Here is a 19,761-nt window from a genome sequence, read left to right as displayed (position 1 = left end):
CATTTTTTTCCCCCTCCTTTGGCAGTGTGCGGTTGTGTTTGCATAGCTTGGACAGAGTTTATAAATATGGGAAAAAAGGCAGACAAAACAAAGTTTCAAACTTTATTTCTAGCAAAAACATCAGTTCCCTGTCAGCAGGAGAGCTGACATTCCCATTTAAATTTTAACATTATGCTGGATGGAACACACAGCAAATGCTGCATCATTATACAGTAGCTCAGGCAGCCAGGAAATACCAACCATTTATAAAACCTGGTCCTCTCTCATGAAATATAAAAGGGAAAATAAAAGTCAAACATGAGAGAAACACTTTTGAATAGATTTATGGTTGTTTCTCCTCTTTAAGAGCTACAAAGGTCACATTTCAGTTAGTTAAATGGCTTAATAAAAAAAAAAAAAAAACACAAAAAAACAAACAGGAAGAGTGGAAATTCAACAGGTTTGAGCCATCAGTCTTGCTGTGAGACAGTCTTGACTATGTGGTAACAGTTGTAAATGATCAGATACTGATCTGCTCTAAAGCTGTAAACCAGTGATACGATCCGGTTCCAAACAAAAAACAAAACAAAACAAGAAGTCCCACGAGTCTTTGCTGGATCTTTTCCTGTTTTCCAGCTGGGCGTCCTGAAGCTTGAGGCTCAGAACTTGAGGCTGAATCCTGGACCGACTGCAGATGCCCCCTGATAGCTGGTTGTCAGGTGGAAGCCAGTATCTCTCAGGTCATCATCGCCCTACAGAGACAATGGAAACATTCACAACTTGTAATATTAACAAAAACTTTTGAAATCTTGCACTTCTTACATGCTTATTACAAAACTGACCAATATTATTTTATGACTCTAGTTACCTTTGGAAACCCCTAACCTGAATTTAATAACGGATTTGATTACAACTAACAGTTTGTATTAAGACTATTATTATTAACACTCCAAATACTTAATCACAAGCTCAAGCTTTTTTTTCACCCTGACGAGAAGAAAAGTGAGACAAAAATACACTTGTCATGGTCTAATTGGCGTGTAAGGCAGCAAATACCAACACTTAATTCCACTGAAAAATCTCAGTAGTGGCCTTAAGCTGCTGGGTGAGCCGGACCACTGCTGAAAACATTAGGAACTAAAAAGTGCTCATCATGGAAAACACGAGGAGGAAATACGCGGACACAAAGCAGAAGCCTGTAGGTCTGTAATCTATTTAACACAGGCAGCGTTCAGAAAGCCTGGTAGCTGTGTGTAATGGAGAAAAGTCAGGCCTAATGCTCTTACCAGGTGACTGTAGCCCAGGCCTCCCTCGGGTGGACGAGGACTGGTGCCTCGCTTCACCCTCTGCTGCTCGCTCTTAGCCGGCCAGGTGGGGAACATCGAGGAGTCAATGGGGAGAGGAGACTCCCTGAAGTACTCATGTTTGAGAGCCTCATCTGATGAAATCCTCTTACTGGGGCAGTAGGTGAGGAACCTGGAAAACAATCAATAATAATTTTAAACTTATGTTTTAGCAGCGTTTCATCAGAGATGCCAAACTGCCTCGGAGAACTCAGGCTTCTTGTGTGGACAAAACTGCCAGACCTGCTCTCACCTCAGGTTTTTTTTTTTTCTCTGCTATTCAAACGGGTCTGCCTTTTAGCTCAATGAAGGCCAGTTCCACAGTTGGAAAACCAATCAGGGCTCTGTAGGTAGGATTAACCATGAAGGAGCGATCTTTCTGTGCCATGGCCAAAAAATAGTGACGAGAAATGGCCAGCAGAATGACGCATGCATGGATGGGATTGACGCAGCTTTACAGGTTGCTGTAAGTTAACAGTGCCTAACAGCTAATTAATGGTTTCTGTGTAATCAAAGTCCTGCTGATGGTTGTGTCTGATGCGAAAATTTGAAGATTACACATGTGCCAGCTGACTTTTACTTTATTGGGTCACAGTCACACTGGGTAACGCTGGCACATAACTGGCATCAAAATGCTTGAAAAGCTCCATTTCACCGTTGTTTTCCCTACTTTTTCTACTCTAAATGATGTCAAAAAATTCATATTCACAATGTGGCTGTCTAAAGAAGGACTACCCACCTAATCTTCAACGTCCCCAAATAATATTAACAAGGATCAGTCTGATTATTCTGCAAAGTTACTCTTACATAGTCAAAGAACAAAAATGTTTAGTGTTTAGTGTATAACAGTGTATAACAGGCCCTGTAGTGACACAGTCTGAACACAAGGTGTGGTGCTGATGCCAAAGGCCAGAGAGTTTCTGCAAACAGTCGTAATTATACATGACAGGAGCAACACAGACTCAGACTGTGTCTGAGGGGAACCCTCCGTAAGTGAGTGCAGACATTAAACATAAAAGATTCTACAAAACAAATGATCTCTAATTTAACGTGAGAGGATATCTACAGGAGGATTAATGACTGGGATTAGACAGACACCAGGTCTAGAAGACAAGAGCACTATACTAGCAACATAAGACAAAACCTGCTACTTGTGTCCAATGCACCATTTTGTTATGGAATTACAAAAATGTGCACTCTTCCTGTCCTGTAAGCTTGTTCCTTTTCTTGACTGAGGACCCAGCTGCTTTTCATTTGAGGACTACGGTCCTATTTATGCATGGGACACCAGGTAATGGAAACTCATTATCTAACAGGATAGAAACAGGACAGAAAACAGGCAGGATTCTGGCTCTCTAGGAGGATTAAAATTGGGATCTCTTAACTACTACATGTTGAAATGGTAAATGTATAACAGGTTAAAGAGTTGTGAATTGAAACCTTCTTCAGTTAGACACTGAATCTGGGTCTTCAAATGCTTTCACACACAGGAGAGGTGTGATATTGCAAACAACAACCAAAAAAACCATTGCTCTGCAATGTCAACCTGCCAGATACATCTCCAAAGTTTCTCTGTACTGCTCCGTTGTGAAGCTTTTCTAACAGCACTTCCCTACGTGTTGTACACTGACAGCTGAAGTTTCAGCAATTTTGGAAATGAACCAAATTTCCACCATATTGTGGTTCCTCACACAGCAGCACAGCAAACATGTTGTTACCATCCTCTGCAGCTGGGAGCTAGCTGACCAGCATGGTTTTGTCATTTACAGGTGTAGAGAAAAGTTTCTGTGGCTGGTTAAAGACCTGAGAGGAGAGTTGAGAAGCTCATCTGCGCAGTGCAGAACAAAGCTGATCTTTGGAATGTGAGAGAAAGAATTATGAAGCCATCACTGATTTTCCCTATTAAATGTGTGTTTTCTAAAACATTTTCCTGTACTGTGGAGCGTCACCATGGTGAGTGCGTGTGTGTGAAACGGAACAAGGGGGATGGAACTGGACTCCTGCTGGGATATATCCACTACTGCTGTCATGTTTTAAGAAAGCTTGCCAGAAGTGCACCGACTAAATAAAAAGCTGTGGAAAGAGTAACAGAATTTGACAGGGTAGAAAAGGGTTCGTCCAAGTAAGGCAATTTCCACTGCAGGAGCCGTGCTGATTGTTACCTAATACATGCTCTTCATCACTGTATACCAGTGATATGTGTTCTCTCAACACTGAAAATTTGCCATCAAATATTTACACAGGTCTATGGGACTTATTCTCTATTCCTTAAAAATGGCTAATTTATAATGTATTTGACCTTTTTTTTCAAATGGTGTCTTTATGGTTTATAACCTCTTTAGTATCTTTTGAAAACACAGAATCTACAGACACATGAAAACAGACAATAGCTGCAATACTACAACCTGACTGCAGTGCAGTGAAAGGAGTTATGTTTCTTATGCAAGAGTAAAAAAAAGTCTCTAAAAATCCTACTTGTTCATGAGGTCAAAGCCTTGGTCTGACAGCAGTGCTCCAAAGCGCTTTCGCAGGTTGTTGTAGGGGTACTCTGTGAAAGTCATCTTCTTCACAGCGGGCAGCTCGCTGTAGCCGGGCCAGATCTTCTCGCTGGGCGACCCTAGATCCTAGAGACAACACAGACAAGTCAGCAGACATACTTTTAGTCCACTCCCCCAAAAAAACAAAACAAAAACAAAAAGTGGACACGAGAGATTCCCAGTTTGGCTGATGTGCTCATTAACTGCAGAAGTGGCAAGTAGCCAGTCCTTGGTGCATTTCAAAACTGATCACTGGTAACAACAACATGGGAGGCCCAGGTAACATCGCTTCATATTGCTGTTATGCCTAATTTAGATCATTTAGTGTAAGGTATAACAACATCATCTGGGGTGACAGCTACCAGCAGCTCCACCCTGTGGTTCACTGCAGAACTGCACTCTGACAGAAAACCTTACAAGCAGTAAAAAGAAAAGCTTTAATATTTATAGTGACAATACCTCACCTTTTATAAGCACAAATGAAAGCATTTACCTTGAAAATCTTGTTAATTTGGTCAATTTCAGATTTTCCAGGGAAGAGAGGCTTCTGGGTGAGAAGCTCGCCAAATATGCAGCCCACTGACCACATGTCCACAGCTGTGGAGTATTCCTGCGGAGAGAAGAAAAAACACAGTGGCAGTCCACAGAAACATAAAGTAGACTTTCTGCCTGGCACGTTCCTCCTGGAGTTTATGTGAAAGTGGATGCACACTGACGGGTCGCTAGGCCTCTGCCGTCTGACGGCATAAATCATGCACTGTAAAACTCTAATAGCATTTTGTGGTATTTGGTGTGTTACAAGCCAAATGCTCAACAGATGTTGTCTTCTATTGGAGAGATATGCCTTTGTGTAAAACAATCAGTCAGGATGATGTAACTATTATCTATGAAAGGCCATCACTTTACTGTCTGTAGTTTCAGCTATTGTATTCAGGATTCATCAGACTCCTGCAGTGTGTGAATTTGAATTCTCACCTTGGCTCCAAGCAGCAGCTCAGGCGATCTGTACCACAGGGTAACCACCACCGGGGTGTAAGGCTTCAGGGGGGAACCGTACTCCCGGGCCAAACCAAAGTCACCAATCTACAATCCAAGACGGATGAGGAGACCTTTGAAATGCTCTAGTTTGGGCTAAATAACAGTATTTCAGCATTAAAGATGTTTATATCAAAATCATCTGACCATTAAAGAAGAAATCAAATGAATGCAAATCCTGGCAGCAGGGAGTCATATTCAATTCACATTATCTACTGCCAATTTGCATAAAATTCACACCAACAAGTGTCTGTAAAAATGTTGTTTATTTACACATGGACCCAGTCTTCACTACACTTTGCCAGAAATTCATGCTCTAATTGAATTCTACTAATCATGTGTTGTTTATGCAACTATGTTCATGCTGCTAGCTTGTTGGAAAGACAGATCAATGAAATCACCTTTTGGATTTCCTCCATTACTATGCTTTAAAAACAAATGTGAAAGATTAAAAAAATGTAAAAAAAAAAGTGAGACAGTATTTAAGAGTCAAACCAGGACTTTTAAGTGTTGTCATCTAGTGACTGTTCTTAATGAAGACTAGTGATAAACCAACTATCGGTGTCTCAGGCTACGTTCACACTGCAGGTCAATTCCGATTTTTTGATCAAATCCGATTTTTTTTGTCTGCTTGTTGACACTACAAATAAAATGCGACAGCAAACGCTCTCTAGTGTGAACCCTCAAAGCGGCCCGCATGTGCAAAAGAAGACGTCACACACAACGCGCTCTATTTAGACCCAGAGCAAACAGTATTGTTTGACTGATGGCCCTTAATATAAAGACTTGTTTCTGACTTTACATTTAGAATTTTGCTTTAAGTTATAAAGTTATTTTGTTATTTACATATGGCCTAATAATTATCCTTATTGCTGTTTTAGAGAGGAGCGGTGCTTCAAAGGATAGTTGCAGATTTCTGTCAGAATCTGCAGATTATACAGTACAAATAACATGTTCACGTTTCTCCAACATCGTCTTCCCAACAGTTTCACTGGATGGCAAGAAGCGTTCATGATGTCTTCTCGGGCGCTTCTCCGGCGCTGATAATTGGCGTCTGTCTTGTGTCAGTGACATAAAAGACTGATTTAATGCGACCTGACCATTCAAACAGCAGTTGCGTTCTAAAACATCAGATATGTATCTGATTCAGTACCACATACGAAAGTGACCCAGATCGGTTTTGAAAATATCGGATTTGTGCTGTTCACACTGTCATACCATGATCGGATATAGGTCGCACAGGGTCAAAAAAGTCGGACTTGATGCGCTTTCGCCTGCAGTGTGAACGTAGCCTAAGGTTACCACACCATTAGTCCCTCAGAGTTAGAATTGCTCTCCTGGTATACCTTGAGAATACCCTTGTGGCTCAGCAGCAAGTTGGACGTCTTCAGATCACGGTGAAGAATCCAATTATCGTGGAGGTGTCGGACTCCTCGGAGCAACTGAATCATCAGAGTCTTTACTTCTCCTGGAAGAGAAGGTGGCACATTGTACAGTTAGCTACCTTCAGAGGTAAACCCAGAAGCAAAGAAACATCTATGAGATCTTACATTCTACTGAAGTCAGAAGATCTTTTTTCAACCTTTCTCTCACACAGACATACACGAAAATGGATTCAAGCAATGTATCCATTGTACCTGGCAGGAAGGGCTGCTTCATTGTTTCCATCAGACTCTTCAGATCATGTTCTACATAGTTCATCACAATGTAGATCTTGTCCATATTGCTTCCAACAACTATTTCCTGATAGGAAAGGATTAGTTGTATGTACAAATCATTAGTAGAAGCAGTAAATGGTGAAATGTTAATCGCTAAGCAAATATCAAAATGTTTTCTTACCCTTACTGTGACGATGTTAGGATGTTGAGCTTTGAGAATTGTATTGATTTCTCTTAAAGATGTGATGGGAAAGCCCTCCTTCTCCTTCTCCATCTTCAGCCTTTTCAGTGCAACAATCTCATCTGTGAACATGATACTATAGTCAGTGTTTTACTAAAAACAATAAACCCAGCTGAAGAGCACAAAAGTAAATAGATGAGTATCTTTCTTTTCATACCGGTCTTTTTGTCCTTGGCTCTGTACACCACGCCGTAGGTTCCCTCCTCTATGCGATTCAAACACTGAAATTCCTCAACACTGCGGCAACCCTGAACACAAAATGCAAGTCAAGATTATAACATACAGAAAATGGGCCAAAAATAATAACATACATCCATAATTTGCGCTCATATGGATGATGCGCAACATTTGTGACCCTAACCTGAAAAGCCGGCAGATATTTGGGCAGCTCCTTCTTCAGCTCCACAGGTGAGACTGGGGGAGACTCTGGGATGTAGTTCCCTTCTGGAGTGGCTGAACGGGAATGAGTTTGAGAGTGAGGGGTGGGTTCCCCCTCTCCTGCTTCTTCTTCCTCCTCATCTTCCTCCTCCTCCTCCTCCTCCATGTCCTCACCACTCTCTTCTGAGTCATGGTCAAAACGGGACTCTGGTACTGTGTGGTAAACGGTTACATGTTATAAATAAGGTATGCATTTTAAATGAATACATTACAATTTAGAAACTAAATTGTAATGTATTCCAACTCCTGCCAGGTTGGAGATTTTCGAAAACTCTGTTTTTGCGTTTACGTGTGGATGAGGAATACGGAGTTTGTCACACAACATCAAAGGTGTGTGCCTTTTTTGATGTCACGCTGTGCGCCATGTTATTGTTTACATGAGATGAATTTCTACAATAGCAGATAGACAAAATACTGCTACTGTTAATCTGACTATCTTCAGTTTTTACACGCTTACATATACACACGCAGTTACTGTCCCTCCATTTAGAAAGGCAGAGACGTCACGGCGTAATTTTACATGTAGTTGTTTTTCTGTGTAATAATATTCAACATTGCTATCAATACATTTTTCAAAAAAATGCCTCTATGTGCAAAATGGGTTCAAAAACAAACAGCTGCGGGATACTGTTTGTCCGTGATTTGAACCGGGGGAACAAATGGTGGCAGGATCAGCCTGATATTATTTATATCCCACTGTAACTTTACTGTATAAACAGCTAACATCGCCAAAATTTCAGGAGCAGTTAGTCATTATAAGAAGTGTTTGTGAACTAAAAAGCAAGAATGTGGGATACTGTTTGTCTGTAAGGAAAACAAATTCATTTAGGGATAGCAAGACAACACCCACTTCGCTCATCGGTTGGATGAGATAAAAAATAGTTTCCCAGTAACCTGGTTCATAAATGTGACACAGCACAGGAAAAGCTGTCCAAAAGCAGGACAAGAATCCCAACTCTGCACAAAAACAGCCATGTGATGGAGCAATCAAGAAGACATTCCAAGATGTACAATATTCGTTTTCCATGAAATTAAGATAAGATCTCTCAAAATTATGTCAGAAAATTTAAATTACTGGAATTTTCAGATGAATAAACTCCAAACAATGTGTGATTTGTACACAAATGCTCATTCAGCAAACTTCTCAGATATGAGAGGAACATCCACAGCACAGTCACACACACCTGAGGTGTGACCCATCAGCCACCAAAACGTGTCTCATTAGTGATGCTGATGACTTTTCCATTTTAAGCTTGTGGCGATAATGTTGTGTAGATTGTGATCAAGGGGAGTTTTTATCAGAAATTTAGTCATTTATGAATGTGCTACAGAGAGTATTTATTTTGCATCATTACTAAAGCACAGTAGTTAAAAACAAAAAACAGCCATAGTTTGAGTTAAAAATGATGACTTTAAAGATTCTTTTCTTTTGCCATGCTAATGTTGTAATTAATTTAGTGACATAAGGTCAAAACAATCAAATAAAAAAATCTATACACATCTTCAAAACACCATCAGAAAATGTGTTCTCTTAAATGTGAAAATTCTGTACATTTTTAACAGTACTGAAGTTTTTGCACAGTAACATTTGGCTGATAAAATCTTCTAGCTATACAGATGCCTTGATGTCATCTAATTACTGAATATAAAACTTGGTACAACTAAAGTAAAGTAAAGGGCTTAATTTAAGGAACTTTTTTTTCCATTCTTGCCTGAATACTATTTCATACTATTTCTGTGTTTTGCCCTTATGGTGGTGCGATTGTTTCTTAAAGGCACAGTCTGCAGAGTTAGAGTCCTGGCTGGGTATAAAAAGCTAAGAAAAAAAAAAAACTCTCTACTTCTCCAAATATGATTTCTACTCTCTTTGATATCTGAGGTTTACTCACCTGCAGGTATGTGATTTCCATTTTCCCTCTCCTGTTCAAAATCTTCCCCTGACTGCTCGTCCTCACTCACATCTTCTGAGAGGAAGAAAGCCACTTTGATAAGCATCTGATGGCAGTGATAGAACCGTATGGGCCACAAATATTTGTACCTGCACTCTGCTCAGACCGCCCTGAGCCTGAAGCAGATTCCTCCTCTTCTTCTTCTTCACCCTCACTCTGGCTGCTGGACTCTTCTTCATCTTCCTCCTCATCTTCCTCTTCCTCAGAAACAGACGCTGATGCTAAATGAAATAAGGAAAGATAAAAAAACAGTTTAAAAACTGGAAATTAACTGCAAATTAGGGCTGCACGATTAATCGTTAGAAAATTGCGATCTCGATTCATACTTATGTGCGATCTCATTTCCAAATGACAACGATTTAAAAAAAAAAAAAAAAAAAAAAAAAAAAAAGACACGACGATTGTACCGCATTTTGATCCGGGACGTACTCTGCATGAAAACAAGCGCTCACTCTTCCTGCTCAACAAATGACAAGGGCGGAGCCTTTACCACGTGATACAGAAGCTGTGCCGTGTGATGCTAAAATTAGCACGTCAGGGATGACGAGAAAGTGACAGGAGAAAATCCGTCCCGGTCAACCACCCAAACATCAATAACGGGAACCTTATACAGCGCTTCCCTATACCCGTCGAACTCCCGCAGGCACAAAGAAATTACGGAGGCTATCACTTATCACCTGACCAAAGATATGGCTCCCATCAACACTGTGCAAAACGAGGGATTTAGGAAAATGATCAACACCCTAGACAAACGCTACACAGTGCCGTCCCGCAACTATTTTTCTATTGTTGCACTACCTGCTCTATACACGCAGTGTCGAGCAACGGTGGAGACGGAATTTCAAGCAGTACAACATTTTGCGGCAACAACAAAACGTGAGACATTTGTTGTTTTTATGTTTATTTATTGTTTTTATGTTCAGTCTCAACTGTTACGAAGTTGATGTGCAGTTAATAAGTGCAATAAATATTTATACTGGAAAAGAAAATCGTGAGAGAATCGTGATCTCAATTCTAAGCCAAAAAATCGTGATTCTCATTTTATGCAAAATCGTGCAGCCCTATTGCAAATCTACAGAGCCTTCCTAACACAATGAGCTGTGGTAGATATTTGTTGTCATCCTATTCTTCTGATGATGATCAGAAGTCTTACCAAGTTTGACCAATCAACGAACATCCCTATCAATATTAATCGTCTGCTGTAGTGGAGTCTTTGACATCCATTAAGTTTAACTTTCTTAAACTTAATGGCAATAAAACAGAATTCATTTTAATAGGCACCAGATCAAAACTGACTACAGTTCCAACCAGTCTTTCGTTATCCATTGATAACTCTGTTGTCACACCCTCCCCTCAGGTTAAGAGTCTTGGTGTCATCCTCGATAGCACTCTGTCCTTCACAGCACATATAAATAATATCACTCGGTCTTCCTACTTTCATCTCCGTAATATTAACCGTCTTCGTCCCTCACTCACACCACACAGTACCGCCATACTTGTCAATGCTCTTGTCACATCTCGTCTGGATTACTGTAATTCTCTTCTCTATGGTTTACCTCATAAATCCCTCCATAAACTGCAGTTGGTTCAAAATACAGCTGCTCGTATTATTTCCAGAACTAGATCCACTGAACATATAACACCTGTTCTTAAACAGCTCCATTGGCTCCCAATTCACCTCCGTGTCAATTTCAAGATCCTGCTTCTCACTTTCAAAGCGCTTCATAACTTTGCTCCTCCATATCTATCCGATCTTCTCCATACATACTCACCCCTTCGTACACTCCGCTCTTCTTCAGCTTCCCTTCTGTCAGTTCCACCTGCTCGCCTGACTACCATGGGACTCAGAGCCTTTAGTTGTTCTGCCCCGAGACTTTGGAATGCACTTCCACTTGCTCTACGGACCACACACTGTCTCACCACTTTTAAATCACTACTCAAAACCCATCTGTTTAGAATTGCATACACCTGATCTGTCTTAGGCCATTTTTACCTTGCTCAGTTTTTATATTTGCTTTTATACTTTTATGACTGTTTATGTCTAAATTTTATCTTCCATGTTTGCTATATATACATTTTTCTTATGTTTTTTATGGTATTGTTTACGTGTTACTGTAAGGTGACCTTGAGGGTCTGAAAGGCGCCTATAAATAAAATGTATTATTATTATTATTATTATTATTATTATTATCTGCTAATTGCTAAATCTGTAGGTTACAATTTAACTCACCCAGGGAGGATTCTGCAGTGCTAGTCTTCCTTTCATTATCACTGATATCCTGCAGATCAGCAAGCAGATCTTTGCTCTCAGGCTTCTCTTCTTTTGATGCTGCAGAAAAGAAAAAAATTAAAATTAGTATGAGTTACGTTGGAGCCACAATAATCTCTTAATAGTCTCAACAATAACCATTGATTAAAAAAAAAAAAAAACAAGAACAATTTAAAACTCACAACCGCTTTTCCGTGTTTCACTGTGATCAGACCTTTCTCTGGGAACACGTACTGGACTACGGCTGCGGTGACTTTGTTTTGGCTTGTCATCATATTCCTCAGGTAGCATCCGAGATGGCACTTTAGATGAGAAAAATTAATTAGGTAATCACTGATGCAGGTTTGCCTGACAGGCTGCAGGGTCTAAAAATCCCAATCCATCAAGTCACAGTTTAGCATTTTGAGACATTTGCTTACTTGCTTAAATACATTTGCTTCCCCAGTTACATGAGAATAAAATTATGACTCTTCTTCTGTGTTGAAATTACACAGCTGGGAAAGGACACCATGTTTAGTTACACTCACTGACCTTCTCGTCGAGTCCCTCTTTCTTTGCGTCGCTCTTCAGCCCTCCTCTCCCGGTCTTTTAGCTCTCGTTGCTCTTTCTGCTGTTCCCAGAGCTTTCGGTCACGCTCCCGCTGGCGCTCGAGCTGCTCCAGTCGGTCCCTGTGATCCAAAAAAAACCCAGCAGAGTCCACTGGAGGTCTGTTTGGATAATCCAAAGTTCACTCTTGTCACTGCTTTCTTTGGTTTCTTTAAATGGACAGTAGTTAAGTATTAACTTGAATTATTTATGTTTCACGTCTTTATTTAATTTAAAAAGGAACATCACATATAAAATTAGTGTTTTTTTAAAGGATCAAACACATTAGCACTGACAGGATTTAACATTCTGACATGCAATCAACAAAAGTTCAACAAAACAGATTTTCAAACAAGTTAGCGTTGACAATATCAAAGAGGCAAAATTATCAGAAATTATCTGAACTGACATGAGATTATTTACTTCTGGCCAAAGTTGGTGCTCACCTCTCTCTACGTGAATGAGCTCTGGCCTGTTCCCTTCTTTTCTGCCTTTCCCAGTCTCGCCGAGCTTTGTCCTCTTCCCAGTGACGTTTCCTGCGATCGCTTTCGCGCTCTTTTTCTTTATCTTTGAGTCGTGCATGTTTTCCTGCTGTTTAAGTAACAAACAGACATGAAAAAACAGCCCTAAAAATAAAAATATGTATCTGTAAAACATGTGAAGCAGAGTCTCTGAACCTCCTTCAGCTGAGTGACTGCGATGACGTCTTTTATCTTTTCGCTTCTCCTCTTTTCTGTGGTGAGATTTGTCCTTTCTTGCTATTTGCTGTGGAGGCTTAATTGCTAGTGATTCGTCTTCTTCCCCTCTAAAAGAAACAAAGAAAACATTGTGAGGAGAGTTGCACCAATTCAGAACCAATATCTGTCTAATACCCTTATGGATCATTCCACTAAAAAAATAAAATAAAATAAATCTGTTCAGAATTGGCTTTATAACCACTTATAAGCAATAGCAGACTACTTAAAAGTCAATAATCTGCTACTATTTATATTAATTATATTATTTATAGTACTCTGTACTGTATTGTACTATATTTTGCATGTTCATAATTTTTTGCCCTTATGTTATAATTTTGCATTGCATGTTTAGTGTGTCCTCTGTATTGTTGTGCTGTCCCAACTGATACAGCAAATTTGCTTTGCCGCACAATAACAAAAAAAGCCCAACAACAACAACAACAAAAAAAAAACGTGACCTGAATTAACATTATACAGCAGTTTTAAGCTCTTATAACTTTGTAATAAGTTATTGCTGCTAACCTGCATGCTAGCTGTATGTTATAGTAGCTTCTGCTGGTTATGTATACTAATTTCCACATTTAGAAAAAGAAGAAAAAGTCATGGATCAGTTTACCCGCTCATAATTTCCCCCAACTTCCAAGTACCTGTCCTCCATTGAGTCTTGACGTGCATATGGCGAGTTACGAATTGTTATTTCCATTCTTTGATCCCGAAGTTCTCCTTCCTCCGGAGTGTCTCGTTTGGCTTCCCGATCATCCGCCTGTGAAGCAAGGCCCTTTGAGAACTGGCCAAGACAAGAAATCCAGAATTTGGGGTTAAAGCCTACAAGAAGACAGTGAGTACAAGAGGGCTAACATACAAAAAAAGACCACAACATTTTTGTATTTAGCAACTTCACTAATGTTTAGACTAAATTAATTAGGCTATGTTTCTTAATAAATTCTATATTCCAATCCTAAATTAACATCTGGGTTTTAAGATAAAAATGCTAACATGACAATAACTGAGACCTAAGACATTAATTCACAAATCTGTTTGTTGCATTCTGTGTCAGCATGCATGTGTAACATAGATTGTATATTAGCTTTTAGATACTTTACATTTTTCTGGCGTTTCGGATCAGTTTTCTCTTGTAATTCTTTTCTGCGTTTCTTCTCTAGCAAGATTTCATCAAGAGTTTTAACTTTCCAGGTGTCTTTTTCGTCCCCCATCGGCGTCTGCTCTCCACCGCCTGCTTTGCAACACAAACACACACAGAGGGTTCAGTACTGTCTCCTTAGCTTAGCTTTGTTTGAATCAGAGAAAGGGGCTTACCATTTGTTAATTACCGATTTCATTTACCATTCAACTGAATTAGGATCAACGCTTCAGAATCCCACCCCCGTCTTTGCTTTGGACAACTACTAATAAAAAACAGATTACGGCTTTTGAAATAATTAAATAAAGTAACGGAAGACAATGAAAGACTTGCGGATTTCCAATTTTAGCCGGTGGACATAACATACACTGTGTACACGCTGTTTAATGCCCTCGTTCAGTGTGTCGGAGAGTTCAAGTGTTGCTCAGCCGTCATTCATTTTTACCACTTTCATATATCAGAGACGCCAACCAAGTGTAGTTAGACACGTACAGGTCGCCACCAAAAATAAAATACCCAATATTAAGTTTATGGTGTGGGAAAACATGCCAATACATAGAGCAACACAGTCGAAAAGCGACTTCTTGCTAAATCGGCTGACTAAAGCGGTGGATGCTAACAAGCTAGCTACTAAACATTAGTTAGCAAAAGCTAACATGGGGAATCACTGCTAAACAACTTCAACAGCTAATAAGATGGTGTTGAAAGAAACTACTCATATTGCCAATAATGTTAATCAATTACACACATATAGGCGTGTGCATATCTAAAATTGAAAGCATAAATGCAGTTAATTTTAAAATTATTGACCGAGCGAATGAAATGGTCAAACAAACCTGAAATATGCGCAGCGGTATTATGGCACACCGGAAGTTACAACGCACTGGTAACGTATGTAATACTTCCGGTGTAAAACAACAAGGTCAAATATAATATAATATAATATAATATAATATAATATAATATAATATAATATAATATAATATAATATAATATCACAAATCTTTATTGTAAGAATAAAATGTAAAAACTAAAGAAAGAATTCTGGTGGCTTATTTCCCAGGCTGTCTTGCAATTATAAAACAAAGTTGTATTTCAATAATAGATAGTGAAAAAACAGGTGTCATTTTAAATGTCTATAAATAGCGTAAAACTAATGAAAATACCACTTAAAAGTACAAAATGCATGCCCTCCTTCACTTTTTACAGTGCTGTACAGTGGGCCAGAAGGGAGAGAGTGCAGGTCTTTTTTGATTATAAGTGCAGATATAACATCTATTTGTGCACGGAAGATCTTAGCATCTTACCAAACTACAGTTCCAGAGGGTCGGGGAGGGGACTTAAAAGCACCTTGCTGATGTAAGGTCATCGGCAGAGTAGAGCATAGAGAAGTTAACATAAAACATTTGTCAAAGAAAACTACATTAAACGCTTTCTTCTCACGCTTTCTTCTCAGAGTGGAGTGCATGCCTCAAAATGAGTGATTGCTGAATTTGTTCATGCTACAGACACCAGAGGGAGCTGTTATTCCAACTCCATCAAACTGGATCGCTAACATTCTTTGCAGTGTAGCCAAAGAAAAGACAACAAAAGACATCAAATCGAGTTTTCACTGGCACAGGGGAGTATCATGAGCATCATCATTAACGTCTTTAGTTCATATGTAGCCTACTATCTGCACAGGATGAAACCATAATGAACCACACTGGGGTTTATAACTGAGATAGAGTCATTTAATGAGGTGAAAAAAGAAGAGCAAGATTACAGCAGAATTTATGACAGACTGACATGTACTATAGCCAAGTTATCACAGGAGGCAGGGCTTTTGATCTCTGGCTTAAATTTAAAAGTGCCAGCACAGGATAGACACCTTACCTTTTGGTGGTATTGCATTCTGGGCAAAAGGGATTTTTGTAGGTTACAACAAAAACAGTCCAAATGTTTAGGCTGGTTAAGTTTTTGACTAAAAACAGTGAGGAAAGACAAATGCAAACTGATATGACACCTGTGGATGATACATACAGGTGAGGGGGTGATCAAAGGTTAACAGGGGAAAGTCACAGTTCACAAAAATAGTATATAGCTTTGCTGCTTATTGAATAAAAACAAAGAACTTAGAGTGCTTTTATTTTTATTTTAGTAGAGACTCAAAACTTAGAACAGAAAGCTGCTGGGGTTTGGAAAAGAATTGAATAAATATTTAAAATATACTTTGACACATGCAAAGGGGGGGCTTGAACACCTGTCCCTTTCCTGGTAGGTGCCCAAAGTGCCCTTTTGTTGACGCAATTTTTTTAAATGTGTGTGCGTGCAGAGTCCTGTCTGTGCCCTTCAACAATAATATTTAACTATTAATCAGTTTTGCTAAATAAAACAATCTGGCTTGTACCACTCATATGGGCGATTGTGGCTCAAGAGTTGGCAGTTCGTCTTGTAATCGGAAGATTGCCGGTTCAAGCCCAGGTTGTTGTGTCCTTGTTGTGCCCACCACCTACTGGTGGTGGTCAGAGGGCTCGGTGGTGCCTGTGTCCGGCAGCCTCGCCTCTGTCAGTGCGCCCCAGGGCATCTGTGGCTACATGCCATCACCAGTGTGTGTGTGAATGACTGCATGTACAGGGTGGGCCATTTATATGGATACACCGTAATAAAATGGGAATGGTTGTTGATATTAAAGTCCTGTTTGTGGCACATTAGTATATGTGAGGGGGCAAACTCCTCAAGATAGGTGGTGGCCATTTAGAAGTCGGCCACCTTGGATACAACTTTTGTTTTTTTCAATAGGAAGAGGGCCATGTGACACATCAAACTTATTGGTAATGTCACAAGAAAAACACTACTTCAGGTTACTCCTTGTTTACGTTATTCTTTTAAAAATTGTGTTGCGACTGCTATAACACAGGAATTACTCGACATTTGTTAGATACTAACCCCATGTTTGCCTACTGGTGGTGGTCAGAGGGCCCGGTGGCGCCAGTGTCCGGCAGCCTCGCCTCTGTCAGTGCGCCCCAGGGCAGCTGTGGCTACAATGTAGCTTGCCATCCCAGTGTGTGAATGTGTGCGTGAATGTTTTCAGTTTTCCCTGTTCACACACGACTGTGCATGAATATCTGAGTGAGAACAACTTTGTGCAAAACCCCGCTGACCATTGTGTTTACACAAAAATGACAGAAAATAAGAAGGTGATTCTGATATGGGTAGATGACCTGATCATTGCTGCTAGTGATGAAAGTGAACTAACTGTTGTGAAGAAAATGCTTGCAGCAAAATTCAAAATGAAGGATTTGGGAAAACTGAGACATTTCATTGGTATAGATTTTGACCAGAGTGATAACTGTGTAAAAATGTCACAAAAACAATATGTGGAAAAAATACTTGAAAGATTCAACATGCAGGATTGTTAAGAAAGACAGACACCCTGTGAGCAAAAACTAAACTATGCTGATGATGCAGAAAGGATGAGTGATGTCAAAAGGTACAGAGAGGCAGTTGGTAGTCTGATCTATTCGGCTACATGCACAAGACCAGACTTGAGTTTTATAGTCAGTAAACTTTCACAGTACTTTACTGAGCCAACTGAAGACCAATGGACTACAGTAAAACATGTACTGAGGTATCTGAAAGGGACAACCGAGAAAGAACTGTGTTACAGGAAATGTGACAACAAAGAACTGAGGTTGTGGGCATACAGCGATGCTGATTGGGCAATGACGTAAGCAAGTGCAACATTTGTGGCAACAGCTGTGTGCAGATCAACAATGGATAATATATCGAGTGCAGGAGAGAGTATGAGCATGCAGCGTTTAAAGCATGTAAGTACTGACCTTACTTTGAGTTTCATTCCGTGATAAAAAACATTAGCGTCCATTGTGTGTGGGACGAAAACTTCTCTTTACAGCAAAAAAAACCCCCTAAACTTCCAAGGTGGAGCAATGTGGCGAAAAGTTATGGGCAAAAACCATCTTCCAATAAGACAAGATCTGCTGACAGTTTCACAGGCAACTTCAATATATCAAAATCACATTTCAGGAGAAAATCCAACCCTCCCACCTTTTTGAAAATATTTTTAGGGACATGGAAGTATATGGAGTCAGGTTTCAAGAGGAAGGCTTTTATTCAGTTTATTTTAAATACTTCAACCATTGATTGAAAATCCATTGTCTTTATACCACCTTTGGTGTAATCTTTGACGAGTTGTGATTTTTTTTAATGTAATGTGTTTTATTGCGCCAAATGAATTGATAGATTATGGAGTTAATCTTTTTAATACTTTTTGGGGTAATGTATAATGAGTAAGCTGGATAAACCATCTTTGAGACGCCCTCTGATTTGGATAATAGATTGCGTCCAAAAATTGTGATATCTCTCGTTAACCAATGATTTAGTGTTTTGGACATACCATCAATTTTGTCTTTTAGATTTTTTGACTCTCTAGTTTTGATGTCTTTATTTAAATAAATACCTAGATATTTGACTTCATTTTTCACTGGAATCGTCCTCATGCTATTTTCCAAACAATCATAAAGTGGCAAAAGTTCACACTTCTTTAGATTCAGACACAAGCCTGAAGCTTTAGAAAAAAATGAAATGACATTCAATGCTTTCTCAAGTATTGATTTATCCTGTAAACATATTACTGTGTCATCTGCAAACTGACTTATTTTCAGTTCAGTATCAAAAATATTTATTCCTTCAATGTCTGAATGGTTCACAATGAGGTAGGCCATTAATTGAGTGCAAAGAATAAACAATTTTGGAGAAATTGGGCAACCCTGTCGAATTCCACGGAATACGTCTATCCTAGGTGTTATGCCTGGATTGAGCGAAACATAACTATAAATCTGCTTGTAGAACAGTTTGATCACTTTGCAAAATTTGTTTCCAAATCCAAAAAGTTCTAAAGATCTATATAAAAAATTATGGTCTATTGAATCAAATGCTTTAAAAAAGTCAACAAATAATATTAAACTTTCTGAATTAATAAAGGATCGGTAGTCAATCACATCTAATATTAATCTTATGTTATTATGAATCTGCCTTCCTTTAATAAACGCTGATTGGCACTCATCGATTATGTTGGTTAAGACGCTCTTAATCCTATTTGCATATGCTAAGGCTAATAATTTGTAATCGTTACATAAAAGTGTTATGGGTCTCCAATTAATAATAATAATAATAATAAATTTTATTTATGAGCGCCTTTCAAGTCACCCAAGGACACTTTACAATAGGATAAAACACTTAGTAAAACAATGGCAGAATAAGAACAATAAAATAAAGCACAAGATAAAATGAACAAACAGTGGATTTACAGTGAATATGCAGATTTGCTATAATTTGTAGTCGTTACATAAAAGTGTTATGGGTCTCCAATTGTCTAGCATTTGTAAATCTTTGTTTGGTTTGGGTAATAAGGTTATTAATCCTGTTTTCATTGTTGGGGATAGTTCTTCATTTTTTAAACAATCCAAAAAGCCATTAAATAACAAATCTTTAATGTCTTGCCAAAAGGTTTTATAAAATTCAATCGTTAGACCATCAATTCCAGGCGATTTTCCATTTTTCATTTGTTTTAGAGCTGTATCTAATTCGGATATTTTCAAATCTTCTTCTAACCATGTTTTATCATCCTCTTCCAATTTTTTTACCTGATCTTTAATCATATCAAAAAAGATATCTGCATTTTCTTTTTCAGTTCTTGATTTATACAGATTACTATAGAACATGTTAATTTCCTCACTTATTTTGTTTGGTTCCTCAATTATAGTACCATCCTTACTCAATTTAGTTATTTTTTTCTTTGTTTGTCTACGCTTCTCTAGACTATAGAAATAAGATGAATTTTTTTCTCC

The 19,761-nt window shown here is 38.9% G+C and overlaps 1 protein-coding gene across 6 annotated transcripts; it reads right to left on the bottom strand.

Annotated features, from left to right (window-relative positions):
- Window positions 1-88: 88 nt before the first annotated feature.
- cdk11b (cyclin-dependent kinase 11B) lies at window positions 89-14,819 on the bottom strand. 6 transcript variants are annotated; one of them, XM_014338699.1, is made up of 20 exons: window positions 14,749-14,819; window positions 13,875-14,005; window positions 13,419-13,558; window positions 12,712-12,839; window positions 12,481-12,625; window positions 11,981-12,156; window positions 11,632-11,751; window positions 11,411-11,509; window positions 9,270-9,401; window positions 9,121-9,195; window positions 7,155-7,384; window positions 6,951-7,041; window positions 6,734-6,855; window positions 6,532-6,637; window positions 6,241-6,362; window positions 4,835-4,942; window positions 4,353-4,469; window positions 3,798-3,946; window positions 1,266-1,455; window positions 89-731 (listed from the first exon to the last, which is right to left on the bottom strand). In XM_014338699.1, exons 2-20 carry the CDS (start codon window positions 13,983-13,985, stop codon window positions 639-641), a joined length of 2,454 nt encoding a protein of 817 aa, XP_014194185.1. In that variant the 5' UTR covers window positions 13,986-14,005; window positions 14,749-14,819; the 3' UTR covers window positions 89-638. The 6 variants fall into 6 exon arrangements, with proteins under 6 accessions (XP_014194185.1, XP_014194186.1, XP_014194183.1 ...); XM_014338700.2 differs by lacking the exon at window positions 14,749-14,819 and adding an exon at window positions 14,089-14,736; XM_014338697.2 differs by lacking the exon at window positions 14,749-14,819 and having other exon boundaries at window positions 9,121-9,192.
- Window positions 14,820-19,761: the final 4,942 nt, after the last annotated feature.

Source organism: Haplochromis burtoni, unplaced genomic scaffold, assembly GCF_018398535.1.
Source record: "Haplochromis burtoni strain Fernald_Lab_line unplaced genomic scaffold, NCSU_Asbu1 Contig_244, whole genome shotgun sequence".
In the NCBI taxonomy this organism is placed as follows: Eukaryota; Metazoa; Chordata; class Actinopteri; order Cichliformes; family Cichlidae; genus Haplochromis; species Haplochromis burtoni.
This window is presented reverse-complemented; position numbering and strand designations above follow the sequence as displayed.

Coding starts and splice junctions, on each gene's coding strand:
- cdk11b (XM_014338699.1), bottom strand. CDS start 13,985: ATGGGGGACGAAAAAGACACCTGGAAAGTTAAAACTCTTGATGAAATC. Junction 12,840..13,418: donor CAAGACTCAATGGAGGACAG/GTACTTGGAAGT, acceptor TGTTTCTTTTAG/AGGGGAAGAAGACGAATCAC. Junction 1,456..3,797: donor GGCTTTGACCTCATGAACAA/GTAGGATTTTTA, acceptor ATTGTTTTCCAG/GTTCCTCACCTACTGCCCCA.